General features: G+C 35.4%; 2 protein-coding genes across 5 annotated transcripts; one reads left to right on the forward strand and one right to left on the reverse strand.

Moving 5' to 3' along the window:
• Window positions 1–654: 654 nt before the first annotated feature.
• LOC114173009 lies at window positions 655–12,381 on the forward strand. Of its 4 annotated transcripts, XM_028057194.1 has the most exons (18): window positions 655–850; window positions 940–1,012; window positions 1,093–1,124; window positions 2,047–4,094; window positions 4,475–4,993; window positions 6,014–6,417; window positions 6,648–7,120; window positions 7,479–7,531; window positions 7,616–7,723; window positions 7,800–9,499; window positions 9,678–9,786; window positions 9,999–10,179; window positions 10,561–10,628; window positions 10,746–10,861; window positions 10,946–11,384; window positions 11,477–11,805; window positions 11,898–11,970; window positions 12,048–12,381. In XM_028057194.1, the coding sequence occupies exons 4-18, from the start codon at window positions 2,057–2,059 to the stop codon at window positions 12,053–12,055; spliced, it is 6,618 nt and encodes a 2,205-aa protein (XP_027912995.1). In that variant the 5' UTR covers window positions 655–850; window positions 940–1,012; window positions 1,093–1,124; window positions 2,047–2,056; the 3' UTR covers window positions 12,056–12,381. The 4 variants fall into 4 exon arrangements, with proteins under 4 accessions (XP_027912995.1, XP_027912993.1, XP_027912996.1 ...); XM_028057192.1 differs by lacking the exon at window positions 1,093–1,124 and having other exon boundaries at window positions 940–1,039; XM_028057195.1 differs by lacking the exon at window positions 1,093–1,124 and having other exon boundaries at window positions 940–1,039; window positions 12,051–12,381.
• A 610-nt stretch (window positions 12,382–12,991) lies between these two features.
• Window positions 12,992–17,917, reverse strand: LOC114167125 (O-fucosyltransferase 29-like). The gene is made up of 9 exons (XM_028052090.1): window positions 17,241–17,917; window positions 17,067–17,157; window positions 16,656–16,732; window positions 16,349–16,437; window positions 16,075–16,264; window positions 15,736–15,917; window positions 15,397–15,499; window positions 14,817–15,148; window positions 12,992–13,564 (listed from the first exon to the last, which is right to left on the reverse strand). The coding sequence occupies exons 1-9, from the start codon at window positions 17,469–17,471 to the stop codon at window positions 13,279–13,281; spliced, it is 1,581 nt and encodes a 526-aa protein (XP_027907891.1). The 5' UTR covers window positions 17,472–17,917; the 3' UTR covers window positions 12,992–13,278.
• Between the last annotated feature and the right edge of the window lie 2,511 nt (window positions 17,918–20,428).

Genomic DNA, 20,428 nt, shown 5'->3' on the forward strand with positions numbered 1-20,428 from the left:
TAAAAATAATGTAAAAAAGTTTCCTCTTTAAATACAAATAAATCATTATTTTCTTTGTTTTTTCATCTTAAAAAAATATTATATTTTCTTTTATTTATTTAAAACAGAGACAAATGAATATACTTTTCAAAATATGAATTTTTTTCACATAAATATAGTTTTTATAATAAATAACATCACAAGCTTTACATATTCAATTTAACTCACATAGTTTTAAATAATCACTAATTAAACTGATCCAAGTTGAGGATAACTCTGTAAATAATAATAATAACTATTATTATTCATAGTAATATGTCAGTTGTACTTTCTATCTGCTTTTCATTGAACTTATAACTGTAATAAAATTGGAAAATCCAATGGGTTGAATTGCACCGTCCGATCTTTGATTCATTTATTTAAACTTCCTAGAACCGTTGGATAAGAGCATCTGAATTTGAGGGACACTTATTTGCCCCTCTTCTCTCTTCCAATAACCAATCAACCCTCTTGAGAAGTGACGCTGTTTCCCAGAGATAGCGGTTGCATGCTTAACCCTAGAAATTAGATACTTTATGCGCGCCAATCGGGACCACACACGTGTCAAACTTCACCCACTTTGCCCATTCGATTTTGACTATTTACAAACACACCCACTTTTTTTATTTTGGATTCCCCTTGCTGACACTTATTTTCTCTTCATTGGGAAAAAAACAAAATTCTCCACTCACTGCTTTTTCCACAGCCACACCCAAAGAACAACAAAACAAATCCATTTCCTCACCTTTTCAGTTTCGTTTGCGTTCTTCCTCGTAAGTCTCACCGTCATCGCCGGAACCCTAATTTGATCTGCCGGAACTTGAATCCACCGGTTAGGTTCAATTGACTCTGTCAGTGTTCCGTTTTTGTTTTTATTTAGTGCAGTGAAATTGCGCTCACACTCAGATTTCTGTGTTGAAGGGAGTAGATGACTGCACGATTGGGGAATAGGTGAGATCACGCAGGGTTGGATTTCCTCGCCGGATGGAGGGAGGTAGCGTCTCTAGACTTACTTGTTCTGGTACTGTTCATGTCCAACTTTGGGTTCTTAATCTTCTCCTTTGCTGTGATTAGGTTAAGACTTTTGCTTCCTTTGCTTTGAAATGGTGAGTCTTGTTTGAAAAATGATTACTTTCTACTTAACTGCTCTAATGGGCTAATTCACGCACATAATTTTTTTTCAACTACATGGTACTTTACTATAGTGAAATCTGTGTGTGTAAACTGTTTGATTTTTTCCTTTTTTTCTTCTCATACTCAGTCTGAACAAGGAAACACTTCAATTGGATCCGAATTTTATTTTATTTTGTACTCTTTTGTTGAAAAGAACTGTCTGATGTATCCATTTTTGACCTTGCCATGTTTTTAATCAGACTAATAAATAGGTCGGTGATGTTCCTTAGACCCTTGCATAAGAAGTTTTCTCACAGTATGACAGTCAAGATTAACATGTAGGAATCATTTATGGAATCTTAATTTGGTCCTTAGTTATACAGCTTTATCTTCCACATTCAAAATCACTTCTCTATTCAGTAACAAACCTTTAAATCTTAGGGATTGGTTTCTACTTCCTCAGCCTAAAAAGTGTACCATTACAATACCAGAACCTAATTTAACAGTACCATGGTATTTGTTTTTTCTTTTCTTTGGCTATATTAGGTAGTGTAGCAGCCTTGAAATATCAAATTATAAAGTTGTGGTATGTTTTAATATGTTTTTTTTTTTGCTTTTTTAAATTGAGTTTCTATGTATTTTTTTTGCTTTATGTGTGGTCTGTAATTTGCTGGCAACTTGACAACAATTTATTCTTTAATTTCTATGCATTTTGTGCTTCCATCTGTGTGTAATGTGTATATGCTTATCCTTGGATGATGAATGTGAGGGATCTTGTATGTACCTCTGTCTACTTTTTTGCATTTGTATCTGTACAGGTCTTTCTGTCTATTCATGCACATATTTTTATCAGGTTTAAGGTCTCTATCACTGTTCTTTCTCTTACTCTTATTCTTACGTGCATATTTGTTTTAGGGATTCACCCATGGATTATGATGACAATGATTTTCAAAACCAGAATCTCCATTTAGCTGGTGAAGGTAGTGCCAAGTTTCCTCCAGTATTAAGGCCATATGCTCTTCCCAAGTTTGATTTTGATGAAAGTCTTCAAGCAAATTTAAGATTTGATAGTTTAGTAGAAACTGAAGTTTTCCTTGGCATTGAAAGCAACGAAGATAACCAGTGGATTGACGCATTCTCTCGAGGTGGTAGTGGAATAGAGTTCAGTTCAACTGCAGCTGAATCTTGCACTATATCAAGGCATGGCAATGTTTGGTCGGAGGCCACTTCCTCGGAATCTGTTGAAATGCTTTTAAAATCTGTTGGGCAGGAAGACTATATTCCTAGACAAACAGTTATTCAGGAATCAGATGCCTGTGATGAACTGGCTTGCTTAGCTAAGCAAATGGACACCAATTCCAAATTTGAGGACATAAATGAATTTAAAGACAGTATTTCAGATGTTCATCCATCTGGTGGTACTCATGCAAGTTTTTCTGAATTGAAAGATGTAGGAATGGATAAACCTGAGGATGGATTGTCCCAAGGCCATGAAGGGGAATTATCCTTTGATGGAACTGCAAGTAATCCTGAACTAAGTGATATCCGTAGAAATTATGACTTGCCGATGTCTGAAGGGAGTCTGTCTCTCTATACTAATGACAAAAATAAGAATTCAAGTCAAAGAGAAGTTGAGATTGTTGATGATGATTCATTTCCTATCAAAACTCAAGGTGATTCATCTGCCGTTCATACTAATTTTGCTGAATCATCTATGAATAATATGCATGATGAGAAGCAAGGTCCTATTCAAGAACATACTAATAATCAAGATTTGGAATCTTCTGTGATGGATGAAGCTGTTTTGGTAGACACACAGACTCAGGATGGAGATGCTGTTGGGGGTGATGTGCACCATCTGGATAAATCCCTTCATTCAATCCCTGCAGATGTGACTTTGGAAGGTGGGGATGTAGTTGATGGTCTTCAGACTGGGTTAGGTAGTTTAGAGAGTTCCAGGGGAATGGATTCTGTTGCTCTTTCTGACTTGCAGAAAGCTGCTGAAAAAAGCAGTGAAGGTGGTGATCAGTCTCAGAACAATGCAAGTGAAGATACAATGTTGCTTAAAGATGTGGTAATGGATGATCAGTCTGTACCAAATACACATGGATTGCCAGAAATATCAATTAAAGATGATTCAATCTCTGAGGGGCAAGTGGTTGAGGTTAGTAATTCCAATTGTGAAAATTTGTCCAATATGCAGCAAATTATGGATGTCACTAAGATGACCTATGGTGGGAGCAGTGTTACTGAGGAAGTTGAGCTGTTGAACACTGGTGGTAATGTGAACACAGTGATTTTATCAAGCAAGGTTGAGGCATCTATGGTCACTGCAGAGGAAAATAACATTTCCAATACTAGTGAAGGAAATGGTGACGATAGTATAGGTTTTACAAATAGCAGTGTGACCGACCTTTCAACAAAATCTTCCATTTTGGGTGAGCCTACTGAACTATGTGCAAACAATGATCCTGATAGACAAAATGAATATGGAAAATCCGAGCAAGCTGTGTCTGTCAATGATCAGGATCAGCTGCTGAACAATGCTAATCATGTGGATACAAATATTTTGTCAAGCAAGTTGGAGGCATCTGTCTTTACAGCAGAGGAAAACAACATTTCTATTATTAGTGAAGGAATTAGTGACAATAGGGTAGGAGGTTTTTCAAGCAGTGGTGTGTTGACTGTTTCAACAAAATCTTCGATTTTAGGTGATTCTACTCAAATGTGTGTGAGCAATCAATCTGACAGACAGAATGACAGTGATAAATGCAATCAACTTGTCTCTGTCAATGATGAAAGTAAAAGAGTTCCTTCTGATTCTAGCCAAATGGATTGTGATGTTGATCAATCCCATCTCGTGGATAAGGGAGTGGTTTCATCATGTCTTAGTGAAAGTACCTTGGAAACTGAATTAATGACTTCCTCAATATCAACCTATTCTACACCTGTCAACAAATCAGGTACGTTATAGGGATTTAATGTTCATATTAGCAAAGTCAAAATTAATATTTAAAAAACCTTGCACTACAGGTGAAAATCTCAGGCCTGTTTGGGTTGAGAAAATGTCGTTTCCTGTTTTCACTAATCAATATAAATACTAATATGTTGTTTTCACAATTTCTTGTATAAATCATTGAAAACTAGGAAACAGTGTAACTCTTAAAAATTATTACCAAAAATTAGATACACATGAATTGTTTTTCTCAAAACCGAACAACCCTTTAGGTTCCACAATGATGTGTCACTTGTTAACTGATATAGTAAAAGGTCCTACACTAATATTTAATTGGATTTCTACTAACTCATTAACTTAAAAGGTTTCTTTTCATCATCATTTCAGTTTCACAGGTTGTTTTGCAAAATAGTAGTTTGACATTACATGAGGTAGACATTCCACCTTTTAGCGAAGTTGTTTCCAGTCATGAAGTTACTAGTCACAATGATTTTCAAGGGATAACTCCTGTTGGATATTCTTCTGCCAAGGGAAATGAAGAATCTGCAGGAAAAGAAGCTGGGGAAGCAGGCCCATCTACCATTATTGGATCTTCTGAAAGGGAAACTGCTCCATGTCCTGTCGTCACAGAAGCTGAAAAACCCCAGTCTTCTGATATTTCTAGTCAACTGTTATGTGGTAGTGATAGTCAGCAAATTTTAGGAACTATCAGTGCTGTAAAGATTGGTGAAACTCAAGGAACAGAAAATGATAAAGATATTCGAGAGTTTGCAAAAGAGATTAGTATTCCTCAAGTTATGTGTGCATCTTCGGACAACAAGAGTGATGGTGTTGCAGTCTCTTCCAATAAGGATGACAATGAGACCGTGCAGGAGAATCCTGACAAGCCTTCCTCAGAAAAATTAGGTAATTTTTAATCCATTCTTGTTGTCCACTTGTAACTTCCCTTATCAGTTATAAAAAGTGGAGAAAACATATATATTACATGGCGGCCAGTCATTCATGTTTTGTCTAAATTTTTGTTAAATTTTATGTTGAAGAGAGCTTAATGATTTCTCAAAACCTTCCCCTTTGTTTTGTGATGCTATTACCCTAAATCTAAGAAATTATTAAGATAATAGTGTCACTTGAAAGAAGAAAAAAATAATAGGTAGCAGGGTAGCAAAAATGACAGGATTACCATGGTGTTGAGAGAATCATCCAATTCCTTTTGATACATGATGAAGTAAAAGTTCTACCTTAAGCTGAAACCCATGGAGAGGACAGAAAAATTTATGAGGATGGACACTATCATTGTTTACTGCTTCGCCTAAAAAGTCAAATAAATTGGGAGATAAAGATATCTAAATGGGCAGGGTAGGTCATCCATAAATTTCAAGAAACATACGCAACTGCCCATCAATAGAGGGTACATTGTGGAGAAATGAAATGCCGTAGCAAACAGACCTGAAAAAGTTGAGTTTGCACTGGAGGAATCCTGTGTACAAAAGAACAGAGGAATTGGAGCTTTGTGCCGGTAGAAAGGTTAAAACCGATAAATTTTATTTGAAAGTAGATATTGACCACAAATCCTTCCACAAGGAGAATCTTCAGGTATAAAAAGCAAATAGTAGAAAAAAATGTGTTGATCCTAAGAAGAATTTAGTCTTCTAGGTTTCATGTGAGTGTTATGTGTCAGTCTTGGCGTTTTAGTGATTATGATGACTGCTATGTTTTTAATCCATACCTTTATGTTATATATAATTTCCTTTTTATTAAGATGCTACACTATTCTATCTGTAACAAGGGTGATAAATAACCACGTCATGATGGTACTGTTATTTTTTGTCATCCGACTTAGTTTTTTATGTTTATTGTATGTTTTTTTATTTTTATTTTAAGATCTCTTCAAATGTTTCCATACCGATTTCAATGTGAACTTTGTAGATGACATTGCACCTGGAAACCAAGATTCTATATCTTCTGCATCTGTACCGGACTCTTGCATTGATTTACGTGAGACTGGAGGTGGAAGCTTTCCTGAAAACAGTAGTTGTGATCCTTCTAGCACACTTGGAAGCCCTTCCCAAACAGAAAAAGATAAAAATCAAATCAAGGCTTCTGCTAAACAGAACACCCAAGTTTCTGAGATGATAAATGGTAGTTCAAAAGATACATTGTCTACTGCTCAAGATTTAAAGGAGAATAATTCATCTAAAGATGAAAGAAGCTCAACTCCTGAGTTAAAGTCAGTGACTGATTTATCCAAAAAGGATGTCGCAGATGTGAATACAGAAGATGTTGACAAGATGCAATCAATTCCTGTTACTGAAACAGTAAAAAAATCATCAGTAAGTCTTGTTGCAGTTTACAATCCAAACTAAGGGTTTTGAATCTTATTGTTATTATTGTTATTGCTTTTGTTTCCTGATTGAGCATCTTCCTGAATGTATAAGGTGACTTCTTGAAAGCTTATTTATGTGAAATGTGTGGCTGGTATGATCTGTTTTGTATATTATGAATGACAAATGATCTTATACTTTTCATGTGTTTTTTTTCTCCCTTTGCACTATTGTTGAAGGCTACGGAGGGATTTCCTACTTCTGGGATAGGTCCTTCAAAAACCAAAGCTGTAAGAAAATCATCTCATGGAAATCAACAAATATCAGATGTAGGGGCTGTACACAGTGCTTCTAAAGCTACACCTGAGCGCAAAACTAGGCGAGTATCTAATAAGAGTGCTGGAAAAGAATCTTCTAAAAGAGGAAGTCGTGCAAAGGACACTACTCTGACTAGACAGTCTGACAGAGGTGATAAACCAATCAAAGTTTCCCTGAGTCCATCTCCTGGTTTCCAGATGATGCAGTCAAATGAAGTGCAGCAGTATGGGCACATTGAGTCAAATAGTACAAAGTCATTTGCTCTTGTAAATACTTCAACATCTAGCCTTCCGGATTTGAACACTTCTGCTTCTCCTGTTTTATTTCATCAGCCTTTCACAGATGTGCAGCAAGTACAATTACGTGCACAGATCTTTGTCTATGGAGCTTTGATGTGAGTTCAAATATTGTATGGATTTTAATTTTTATGGATGCTACACCAATGTGATGTGTGCATGTGGTTATGTGTCCAAAATCTGCATTTTTTCGCTTACTATCTTACTTTAGACTTCACATAACATCCGTGGTCCCATGGTTAGTTGAAAAGTTGGAAAATCTTGTTTCATTGTAGACTTTTTCTTTTTCTTTTAATTGATGTGTAGAACTTAAACCTATTCCATATTCGATAAAAAAATATTGAGGCTTAGGTCACCAGATCCATTTAGATCTGCATGATATTGTTATTAATGTTCTGCATTTTATGGAATAACAAATAACTCGCTATTTGTTTATTCTTATTTATGTTGCTGCAGACAAGGCACAATACCGGATGAGGCTTACATGATATCGGCCTTTGGGGGATCAGGTTAATTTTGGTTTTCATGACTCCCTGACATGTTCTTTTCTTTTTGATAAAAGTAAATATTGAGTTCGTAGACATTGTGTTTAGATGGTGGTAGGGGCCTTTGGGAGAATGCTTGGCGTGCCTGCATGGAAAGGCAACATGGTCAAAAATCTCATCCTCCTAACCCAGAAACACCTTTGCAACCACGATCTGGTATTTCTTGTGATATAGCTTGTTCTTTGATGTTATTTGACTTGTTTGATTAACTCCTGCTAATTGAGATCTGCAGTTGCTAGAAGCTCTGATTTGCCGCCTAAGCAAAGTGCTATTCAAGGGAAAAGTATCTCTTCACCACTTGGTCGAACCAACAGCAAGGCTACTCCACCAGTTGTAAACCCCTTAATACCTCTTTCATCCCCCCTTTGGAGTCTATCAACTCTGGGTTTGGGTGGTGATTCTCTGCAATCTAGTGCCCTTGCAAGAGGGTCGGTTGTGGATTATCCACCGGCAATTACTCCATTGCATCCTTATCAAACTACTCCTGTAAGGAACTTTCTTGGACCTAACACACCTTGGATATCCCAGACACCCCTTCGAGGAACGTGGATTGCTTCTCCAACTCCCGCACCTGACAATAGCACCCATATTTCTGCGTCACCTGTCTCAGATACAATTAAGCTAGGCCCAATCAAAGTATCTCAGCCTCCTTCCTCTAGCATAAAGAATGTTACTTCTGGTCTCCCTACTTCCGGTGCAGGTTTGCAAAGTATCTTTGCAGGAACTGCCTCTTTGATTGATGCAAACAATATGGCAGTATCACCTGCTCAACATTCTTCAGATCCAAAGCCCAAAAAAAGAAAAAAAACTGTGGTATCTGAGGATTTTGGCCAGAGGGCTTTGCAATCATTGGCTTCTGCTGTTGGTAGCCATAGCTCTACTTCTGTTGCAGTAGTGGCCCCTGGCGGGAATTTGCCAATAACTACTGTTGAAAAGTCAGTTGTGTCTGTATCTCCTCTTGTTGATCAATCAAAAAATGATCAGAATGTTGAGAAAAGAATTATGTCAGACGAATCTCTTATGAAAGTTAAGGAGGCAAAAGATCATGCCGAGGAGGCTGCTGCTCTGTCTGCTGCTGCAGTGAATCATACCATAGAGTTATGGAATCAGTTGGATAAGCATAAAAATTCTGGCTTGATGCCAGATATTGAGGCTAAATTAGCTTCTGCGGCAGTTGCAGCTGCAGCAGCAGCTTCCATTGCAAAGGCAGCAGCTGCAGCTGCAAATGTTGCATCAAATGCTGCTCTTCAAGCAAAATTAATGGCTGATGAAGCATTACTTTCATCTGGTTATGATAATTCAAGCCTAATTAATCAGATTTCTCATTCTGATGGTACCAATAACTTGGGTAAAGCTACCCCTGCTTCTATCTTGAATGGTGCTAATGGAACTAGTAGTCCTGGTTCTATCATTGTTGCTGCCAAGGAAGCTGTTAAAAGGAGAGTGGATGCTGCTTCAGCTGCCACTAAAAGAGCTGAAAATATGGATGCCATTGTGAAGGCTGCTGAGCTGGCAGCGGAAGCTGTATCTCAAGCAGGAAAAATTGTAAGTATGGGTGATCCTTTTACATTAAGCCAGTTAGTAGAAGCTGGCCCAGAGGGATGTTTGAAATCAGCCCGGGACTCTTCTCAGCAATTTGGAAATTTCAAGGACAGTACCAGAGATATGGCGAACATTGACAATGTAATAGATATTCCTGAAACTTCTTATGCACAAAACAGAGACATTTTATCTGGTGGTGGAATTTCGTCTTCCATTAAGACCAATGAAAAGAAATCAAGAGGATCAAAGGGACGCAAGGTTATTTCTGATTTAATCAAGCCTGTTGATGAGGTTCATGTATCTACGCCGGAAACTGAGGCTCCTTTTACTGTTAGTGGTGGATTTGAGGGTCTGGATAGAAGTAGCATCAAGGAGGGCTTACTCATAGAGGTTGCTTTTATTTTTATTTGTTGTTTTTTCTTGTTTATGTAGAAGTAGTTAAAGTGACCAGATTAGTGGCCATTGTTTCATTTTATAATGTTTGCTTGGGTCTGGAATGCATTCTTTTCATTTTGAAAAAATGTTACTCTTTCATTTTATAATAATCCTAATAAATTGAATGTTTCAGGTTTTCAAGGATGATGAAGGGTTTAAAGCTGCATGGTTCCCAGCCAATATTTTGAGTTTGAAGGATGGTAAAGCATATGTATGCTACAGTTCACTTGTAGCTGCTGAAGGTTGGTCAAATATCTTTATGCTTGTACTTTGATTTGAACAGAAGCATCTTATTCATTAGTTGGCGAAGTTCATAAACTAATTCAAACTTGGCTAGAAATTAATTTTGGATAAATCATGAAAAAAATTGAGATGGTTTTGTTGATTTACATTTTATTCAATTTTTTATTAGTGTATTTATTATTGTGATTAAAAATATTGCTATCTTTTATAGGTGCAGGACCCTTGAAAGAATGGGTATCTCTTGAATGTGATGGAGACAACCCCCCCAGAATACGCACTGCTCGCCCTGTTACTGCTTTACAATATGAAGGAACAAGAAAGAGACGAAGAGCTGCTATGGGAGATTATGCTTGGTCAGTTGGAGACAGAGTTGATGCATGGTTACAAGAAAGGTTTGCTAATACAGAGTTCTTTTAGTTAGCTGTCTATTAATGATGGCCATTTCTTCAATATCAATGTAACTTATTATGTATGGATATATGATATTTTCTCATTTGATTTGCTTCATCACGGAGATGGTGTTGGTTTTGTTGTCATATGAAATTAGAATTTTTTTTATTCATCTTCTCCCTAAATTTAATTATATCATTTCCCATTTGTTTTTCTGTCCAAGTAGTTTAAATATATTAAGGTATGATGGTTCAATTAGATGTTGTACTTGTGAGCAAACGACTATTCCAATAATTTTTTTAAAGCATAAATATTTATGAAATTAAAACTGAACAAGATAAATATCTGTTAAAGTTCTCTCACATGGTAATTTTTGTCATCAGCTGGCGGGAAGGAGTAGTCACAGAGAAGAATAAAAAGGATGAAACAACATTTACTGTTCACTTTCCTGGTATGCACTTTATTTAATTAAACATTTTGGTATTCTGTGGTTCTTAATTATTACTAAGGTATAAAACACATTAGTTCCGTATTCTCGGAAAATGTTTATAATATTGGTTTTATCCAGCTTTTGGAGAAACATTGGTTGTCAGAGCTTGGCATCTCCGTCCATCCCTTGTTTGGAAGGATGGTAAATGGATTCAATCTTCCAAACTTGGAGCAAATGATAGTTCTACACATGAGGTACTTTATCTTTTGGTTCTTCTAGAGTGTTCTAGTGCCCCAATTTATGTTTCTCTTTACCATCTTTCACGTTTTTGAATACAGGGTGATACACCGCAAGAAAAACGACCTAAACTGGGTACTCATGCGGTAGAGGTAAAAGGGAAAGACAAAATGCCGAAAGGTGTTGATGCTGTGGAGTCGGCAAAATCTGATGAGACGACATTACTTAATTTGACTGAAAACGATAAAGTTTTTAACATCGGTAAGAACAGCAAGAATCAAAATAAACAGGATGCACAAAGAACAATGAGGAACGGTCTTCAAAAAGAATCAAAAGTTATTTTTGGTCTTCCTAAACCTGGGAAGAAGAGAAAATTCATGGAAGTAAGCAAGCACTACGTGGCACATGAAAGCAGCAAGGCCAATGATACAAGTGATTCGGTTAAACTAGCAAATTTCTTGATGCCTCCTAGTTCAGGGTCTAGAGGTTGGAAAAATGGTTCCAAAGAGAAACATGGAGCCGATTCCAAAGGCAAGACAAGTAAGTCTGGAAAACCACTGTTTTTGGGTAGTAATTCTAGCAAAAGACATTTCTTTATCAAATTCTTTTTTCTCATGCCATTGAGCTGACAGGTACTACAGAAAGGATAAAGGAGTATTCAAGTCACTTAAAGAATGCTTCCCAGAGCGAAAGTAAGGTGGAGAGAGCACCCCAATCTACGACGACGACTGATGGAACAACTCAAGCACCAATCTTGTTTTCATCACTGGTATCTTCGGTTGATGCCCTTCCACCTAAAAGGGCATCCTCATCAAGGGCAAGCAAAGGAAAACTTGCGCCGGCCCGGGATAAGATGGGTAAAGGTGACACCGATAAGGCTTTGAATGACAATTCTATAAAATCAGCATCTGATGTCGTTGAGCCTCGCAGATCCAATCGCAGAATCCAGCCAACATCAAGAGTAAGTTTCAGTAACTGAGTGGTTCTTTTCTGTTGTGTAATCTTATGACGTTATGTTTTTGAATCTGATCTGGTGTGGTGGCTGGGTTGCAGCTATTAGAAGGATTGCAAAGCTCTTTGATCATTTCTAAGATTCCTTCGGTTTCACATAATCGTAATACTAAGGGTGAGTATCATGATATCTTTGACTATTCTTTTATTAATATGTATGGTGGGACTGTTTTAGTGACTTAGTTGCAACAGCAGGTTAAATGGAAGAAGGAGCTGGGAATTGCAATGATGGGACTGTGACATAGCTAGCATAGATGTGTATATTTATAATAGAGAACCAACCAACCAACTTAGGAATGGAAATTCTTGCTTCATATGTTTAGGCAGACTATAGCTCAGTAGACGGTCGGTCATGTTGATTTTAGTATTTATTTAAATGTGATTTGATCCGTAGACTGTGCTGTATATGGAAATTTCTCCATCTCTTCTATCTTGTTTGTAGAGCTTTCTTCATCAAATCATAACGTCATGCTCTGCATGTCAATCGTTGCAACTACTACCCTTCTAATTCTTTTTTTACAACTTATCCAAGGTGATGGAATCTTTGTTTTCATGTAATTAAAATTCATAATAAATATTTTCAACGTATTAACTAAATATTTAATTACAATAAATTAGCCTATTGATTATTAATTCTATTTAAATTTAATTGTAAATCAGAACTAGAAGGTCAAGTAACGTGAATTCTTGAGGATTTTTTTTAAAGTTTGGTTAAATTAAATAGGAAGCCGGTTTAATTATATGAATGCTTAATTATTCAGAACTCAAATTTGTACCATCAATCAATCACATCGCTTGGAAAGTTTACTCGAGAAATTCAATCTCTTTAACTTTCCTAAATCAATGATTTATATTATTTTTATTTTTAACATTCGGAGTTCTCATGATATATATATATATATATATATATATATATATATACATTAAAGCGTACGTGCACACGTAAAATATATATACATATATTATATATATGCCACTCGCACTTTATAGTTTTTCAATTTTCATTTTCCCATTTGTAACTGCACCTGAGAAATGAATAGTTTTCATGCATTTGAATCCGTTTGATTGCTGGTGATAGAATAGGCGAACAGATTGAGAAAATGTGTTACGCAATTCTGTGAGGAGACAAGGCTGGAAAAAAGATGAAAAGAAATCTCTGAACTAAACTAAGCATATATATTCATATATATATATATATATGTATGTATATATCTACACTTTGCAACGCATGGACGTCCTTAGGATCTAAACTGAGCCACCTTCCTAAGAACTGAACCCCTCATGATTTACAAGGATCAATTGTGCGAAAATGGACGCATTGCCATAGCATTCAATTTTCAATTCACGTTCAGTTGGCATTAAACAGAGAGTGGCAACTCTGATTGCCCACAAGACGATAACCGCTCTGGATCAAATACCTTCTTCATGTACTGCCTCTTCTTCTAATTCCATTAAACGAGGAACCAGCTTTTGTCAGGTTTATGGCACCGAGTTGTTCAACGTATGGTCTCTTGCAGATGCAAGAGCTTGGAAATTCATGAAATTCACCTCGTCCAGGCCTCATCTCATCTGGTTCTCCCATGAATCCTCTCTGACATGACTTAACCCTTCTGGCAAAGGTATCCCAGTCCATTTTATGCCTTGCTTCAAATAGCGTGCTAAGCTTCTTTGCATTTGGTCTAATTGTTCTTTTGTGACCCATATATCTCCTGTTGTAAACAAAATCAATGGTTAACAGCAGGAGGCACATTAACCAAAAATGACAAAATGCAAGTCACACTAAAAGCAAGTATCGAATTTTCGGTTTATACAAATAGTTGTGAAAAGCAAAGGCTTTACTGGAAACCTGCAGAAACAAGTTATGCTTTTCCCAAGAGCATTTTTGCATTACCAAAAGATAACTGAATCAACTACATGACTACTTATTTATAAACGAGGACGTCCGAATCCCCTCAATTAGTGACAGTATACATTAATCAAGTTAGTTTAAATGCTTGAATATAAGCAAAGATTTGGCTTCTCAATAGGTTTTGTTATTTTCAGTTAAATCAAAGTGCCAATGGTCTAAACCACACTAGGAAAATGGTCCTTAGCGAAGGACATCATCAATTAAGCTAAATATAAAATACAGCCGTAATTTTAGTCCCTATGGTTTGCAAGATTTTTCTAACTCCAAACATCGCAAAATAAAAATGTGGTTTCCCAGTACAAAATCAACTGCTCTCCAACATTTTCATGTTGTGAGAGATAGTAGAGTGATACAACAAAAGAAGAGGGAAAGAAATAAGACAGAGACCTCATCTTATTTGAAGTCTGAAGTGATTGAATTATTATTACCTAGGCTATTTTCAACCCATCTGTTTACTATACCCTGTATCTTCTGATAATTTTGGACTTCAGGATTCCAGATGCTAAAGGTATAATTTATTCATTTTCTTTCTACAAATTGCGACATACTCCATCAGACTCAACCATAAGCAAACACAATAGAAGGTTTGATGGACTCAAATATAAGTAAATTTTTAATTACTTTCATCCTATTTAATGCTACCATTCCAAAAATACCCTCTAATTATTAAGATATTTTCAGTAACTCTTATTCTTGATAAAGAAGGACACTTTAGGAAAATAAGTTATATTTTAAATGAGACTTGTAAAATTATGATATTAAATAACTTTTTTAATTTGCGTAAACTGTAGTTAATTTTGCTTATATTTCAGTTCAAAGGAGTGATATGCTTTCATAAATCCAAGTAAAATCAATATTAGGAATATAATTTAAGAGTGATTAATCCAACATAGTTGCTACATTCCATAACAGAAAAATCATAATTATGATTCCAGTGTTTCATTACATGTGGAGAACCATTTATTCATTGTCTTTGTTTGAGTTTAAGAGATAAGTTCACTAATGCACTAAACAAACAAAGGGAGGACAATAGAGAAATTTTATGCACTTACCTTCGACCTGCAATAATCTTGGCCATGTTACCATTGTTGTTAGTGACAAATACATCACTTTCATCACAAACAATGTAGTCAATAGCAGCAAGGCGTGAAGAGAATGGAAGGAATGGTTTCAGCTCTTCTTCATCAGCTAGCATCTCCTTTGTATAAATGTTGGGGAAAAGATCTTTGAGAGGCTGCATGGTTTCATCTCCCCCATATATTTCTCCCGATGCAACATAGAGATATGTGTCATTTGAAAAGCCAAGTGCCCGTAACATCAAACCCACTTCATGAGGAGTGAGAGGACATTTCCCTCGCTTTCGCTCTCCATCTGGGCTCAATTCCTGTTTTATCACGTGAAAACAATTCATTAATATCATTTCAGTGTAAAATAATAAGCTTCAACTTTTAGAAGTCTTATATGGAAAGCGTAAATTTGTAATTAGAAAGCACATCAAGCAATGCGTCTGGAATAAAATATTGGTCTCAATGCCTTCAACAAGCCAGCCCGGTTAAGGATGGAATGTTATAATCTTGTTAGTTGAATGAATCAGATTTGATATTTTGAAGTCTATGGATTGTGTAGTCTTACAGGTAATGTTGTCCACCTTTTTCTGATTTCACCAAGCTCACGCCTCTCCTTCTCTCCCCCACCAAAATAACAACGTGAAAATGCTAGCATATCCGGTTCAAACCTGTCAAATCAGTCATGAACACTGTTGTCAGTGGCAAGGTTGCTCCTTGCATCCCAAACTTTTGTCATTTATAATATTTCATAGTTTTGAATGAAAAAGAAGTTGAACTTGAAATTAGGGAATAATCTATTGAATTTGAGAAGTTCCCTTTCTTTAGCACCCAGTATAATTAAACAAATACCTTCAAATTTCAGAGCACTATAAGGAAATTGTGCGCAGGGAATCATGAAACAAACCTCAAATGGACAGCAATGAAACGCTGTGCCATCTTCTGCATTCTCATAATAATTCTTTGACCAAGTTCTTGTATAGGTTTTGTAAATTTCAAAGCATGAAAATTGACACGGCAACGTAGTTTCTGTAGCTCACCATCGAGGTTATTTGCAAGTCTGTAGTCAAATTTTGTCAATTGAACAACCTGCAAAATCTCCTACGTGTTTATTACCTGGGCTAAATTCAGAATTATTCACTAAATTGACAAACCAGGTTGCTAATGTTTCAACTTGACAGTTATTGAATAAATCTAAATATGTTTTAATGAATTGAGAGATTTCAAATACATAGTGGCCACATACCTGCCGTCTCAAAAGTATAGGCAAAACTTGATCAAGATAATAATCAGGCTCTGATTTCCTTGGGACACGCATTGTATATGGTGGTTTCTCCATTGACCGCATGAACTTATCAGGAACTCTTTTGACAATGGTAACATCTCTTGCGAGATGAGAAATGAACCAGTCAACATCAAAAATATCGACAAAGTCACTGTATTCAAACAAGAATGTCTTTATTAAATGAATTAACAAACTTGATTCTAATGGTGAATCTATGAAAGGAACTGCAAATTACCTGTCATCCTTCCAAAAAGAATGATGATCCAACTCAGGTACAACTAGTGTGGCATTAAGAATTCGCGCAACAACAACAGCATCTGTTATCTGGATGCAGGAACACGATTGCGGTCATGTCCACGGAAAGAACATACTCATTGTTTAAAAAAGAAAAAAACGCTTATATGCCTGACTAGAAAAGAGAACTTCTCTGCAAACAACGGATTCGGTTCTCCTTTTCATGCTTAAGCAACTAAGATGGCAGATCACATACAACGTTCAAGTGATCAGAATGTACCATATCAGGAAAGCTATGTCCCACTCACCCCAGTTCTTTGTTGGTTCAGTCCTCCGCTAGTTCCAATAAGCAAGTATCCATTTGACCACCGCTCAAGCACAGCAGCTGCATTATCCGGTTACCAAAACAAGAGAGAACAAGACACATGAAAAAAAGTTAGTATACACATTTCTCATCAACTCTTTAGGATTCATTCATGCCCAACCTAATAAAATTTAAAGCAAAAACCCTTCAATCTGTTCACGCAATCCTCGAGTTACCGCATAACCTAAATTTTTTCACTCCAACCCACATTCACGTGCATAGCTCAGCGAGAAACATGTGCGAGCATTAAAAAAAAAAAAAAGTGAAAACATAGAATGCTATGTCACAAGAAAACACCGAATTGCAATTCACGAAAGAAGACGCATTCAAACGGAATTGCGAGGAGGAAACTCACGAGCATAACCGCGTCCCCTTTCGCTGCATCCGTAGTAATATTTAGAATACTGCGATTTCCAAACATCGATTGGCGCGCGATAGCTCCCCTCCTAACAAAACATTGACATCACAACCCCGCACATTGCGATTACAGCGAAACGGAAAAAGAGAGAGAAGGAGAAAAATGACGAACCACAGAAGAGTAGAGTGTGCGACGGACCAATCGCTGAGAGTACCATTCGAGATCAGAGGCCATGTGGCCCGTCAAGATGGAAATGAGGCCCAGCCCGAAAAGCATGATGATACAGCATGACACAGACCAAGAAGTCGACTTCCGGTGCTGAAACGGCGTCGCATTGGGTCTCCAACACGCATGCTGGTCCGTCGGCGATAATAAGCTCAACTTCCCCACACCCACACCCATTATCTTTCTTACATAAACAACCAAACTAACTAACCCCAAACCCTCACATCCTCTCCTACAAAGAACTCCGTAATGTCGCTGTGTAGGGAGAGGAACCCTAAATTAGTAGGGCCTTTCTTCCTCACTTTTTTTTTTATTATTATTTTTATTATAACGGTGGGAATGGAGAGGGGAGCCAGAAACAATGCCGATTTGTCCTTTCCTCAAACGGAAACTCGGAAAATCATAACGTTTCAAATAAAATTGAAAAACTACGATTGTTTTTTTATACTCTTTCAGCGCCAAGGTTACCCTACAAACAAACCACAGATCTCATCCCAATCACCCAACAAAACAAATTCTGAGAAATTAGGTTTCTAAATTGATTAAGTAATTTGCACAAAATCAACCATGTTTATCCCCGTTTCAAGAAAACACCACCACACTCCTTTCCTACTTCAGATTCCATTCTGTTAAAAACCACTTTTTATCTTATATTAATTAATACATTTTTGCTCATAATCATTAAATATGTCATTAGAGTGCCAAAATACTGAAAATAGTATCTGTATGCAAAAGTAGTACTAGCGTTAAAAAACTAAAATCAAATTTCAATAAACAATATTTATACGGTAAGTACCCATATATATGGAATAGACTTGTAATACGAAAAATTAAGTAATTTAGTAAAATAAACAGTATAAGATTCTGTGACAACTAATATTTATTCAAATTCGCTGGCTCTTATTTATTGGGAGTTATGGTGTACCTTACCACTACCAGCTGCTGGATCGCCGTATATGAAAGTTACTAAATTCTTTACGAGAAGAAATTAACAGAATACTTCTTTACGAGAAAAAAAAAAACGATTTAACATAATTGCAAGCGAAAAAAAAATCATTAGGAACAACTTGTAAGACAGATTTTGGATATGTGATTAAATATATTTTTCACTTCAACTCTTACACCTATTATTTGGAAAATTAAATTCAAAATCATACATGTTAAATTCAACGTTTCATATTTAATAAAATAAATAAAGTTAAACACTATCCGTAAAATTTTTAATAAAATTTGTTATGATAGACTTTAACTTTGCTTATACTATATTAGAAGTGAATTTTTTTAAGTCTAACTCAAATCCACAAAACTAACTTATAAAATAAGATTTACACTTCACTTATATATTATGAAATTATCTTATTTCTAATCGATATAAAATTTCTAACAAAATATAAATTAAAGTCTCGCAATAGATATAATTTAAACAGAAACAATTATAAAAGGAAGGAGACAGATATTGAAACCTGTAACCTGGTAAGGGACAAAAACAGGGTAGCAGCTACAAGACAGTTTAAGGTACTTTATATAATTTCCATTTAAAATAAACAAAATCAGATTTTCCCAATAGGACCACTGCTCTATCTAATTCACTGGTACATTGGTTTATTTAAAAAATAAATAAAAAGAAAATACTTTCTAGAAACTGGTTTTGATAATTAATTAGTTATTTTGAGGGTGATAGTGAGTTACACATGAAGTTAGAGGGTTTTGAAGAAATGGAAAATTCCTTGATCTGTAGAAGACGTAAAATGTGGTGGATTCTTTGCTCAAAGGGACAAAAAGGTGGATAAAGAAAACTGAAATGTTCCACTTCCATCATCACCAAAGTGTTTTGAACTGTAAAAGTTTACGTAGTGTGTGGTAAAGTACCATATTCTGGATTCCTGTGCTTTCAAACCAAAAATGAACCCATGCATGCTACTCGATGGTGCCACAAATAAAGTTATTTGTTTAGTCTAAACCAAAGAATGTGATAGTAAAACACTAATCATAATTAAAGATGTAATTAAACACGTGAAATCATTTATGAGAGGGTGCTGTGGAGGAAGAACTCGCTTTATTTATAGGATAAAGTGTAATAATTGTTATTTATTAATTTTAACTTTTATTAAATATATATTTGGTTTTACCATGTTGATTATAAATACTCTTTGTCAACTGAGGAGTATGGTGCAATTCTTTTTTAACATATATGTTCTAATATATTTTTATGTAACTTTTTTTGGATAAAAAAAATTAAACTTTGATCAGTTAAATAAATTTAATATTTTATCTAATCTGAAACATTTAAACGAAAATATATATATATATATATTCAGTCCACTTAAATCACTGCAGGATAATCCGCTTTGTTAAATTTGGGCCTGAATCGAGTATTGTCTCTTTTTAGAAGTTTATTTTGAAAAATAAATTTCAAATTCTATAATCTGAAATATATATTTTCATTTTATATCTTGAAATATATAATTTTATATAACAAATTGTATTTGAATATATATATTTTAATTTAAAAGACAATCCCAGGTTCTTTTTTTTTTTTCCTAAAGGGGCCCATGATGGAAGACCACTAAATTGAAATATGTTAAGCTTATCCAAATCCAACTACTGGAATGGGCTTTTATCCAAAAATAAAAACTCACCCTCTGAAGACCGAAACTAAAATCGGATTATTCGAACTATTACCCGCCATAATAATAATTGATGTTTGACTAATTAATCTCATATTCTATAGGAAAAAAAATATTAAGTGGTATAAGTTTAAAAATTTTCTAATGTCACTCATGATGTCAATTAGAAGTGATCTAAGTCCAACATTAGACAGAAAATTGATTCACTGGGAAAGTTTTAGTGCGCGTTAAATAATAATTGATTCTGACAAAAATATTAGACCCAAATTTTTTAAAAGTAAAACTAATTATTCACTGTTTTGACCTTTTATCAATTATCAATATATATTAAATTAGGTGAATAGGTTCGAAATTAAAGGTAGGATGTATTTATTTATATTTTAAAAGGTATATTATTTGCACTATGAAAATTTTATATTTCTGTATATTATTTTCAAAGTTAATATATTTTTAAGAATATCGAACCAGAAACAAAAATTTCCCGCGGTTAATCAGCAGAAAAAAAAA

Source organism: Vigna unguiculata, chromosome 2 (genome assembly GCF_004118075.2).
Source record: "Vigna unguiculata cultivar IT97K-499-35 chromosome 2, ASM411807v1, whole genome shotgun sequence".
In the NCBI taxonomy this organism is placed as follows: Eukaryota; Viridiplantae; Streptophyta; class Magnoliopsida; order Fabales; family Fabaceae; genus Vigna; species Vigna unguiculata.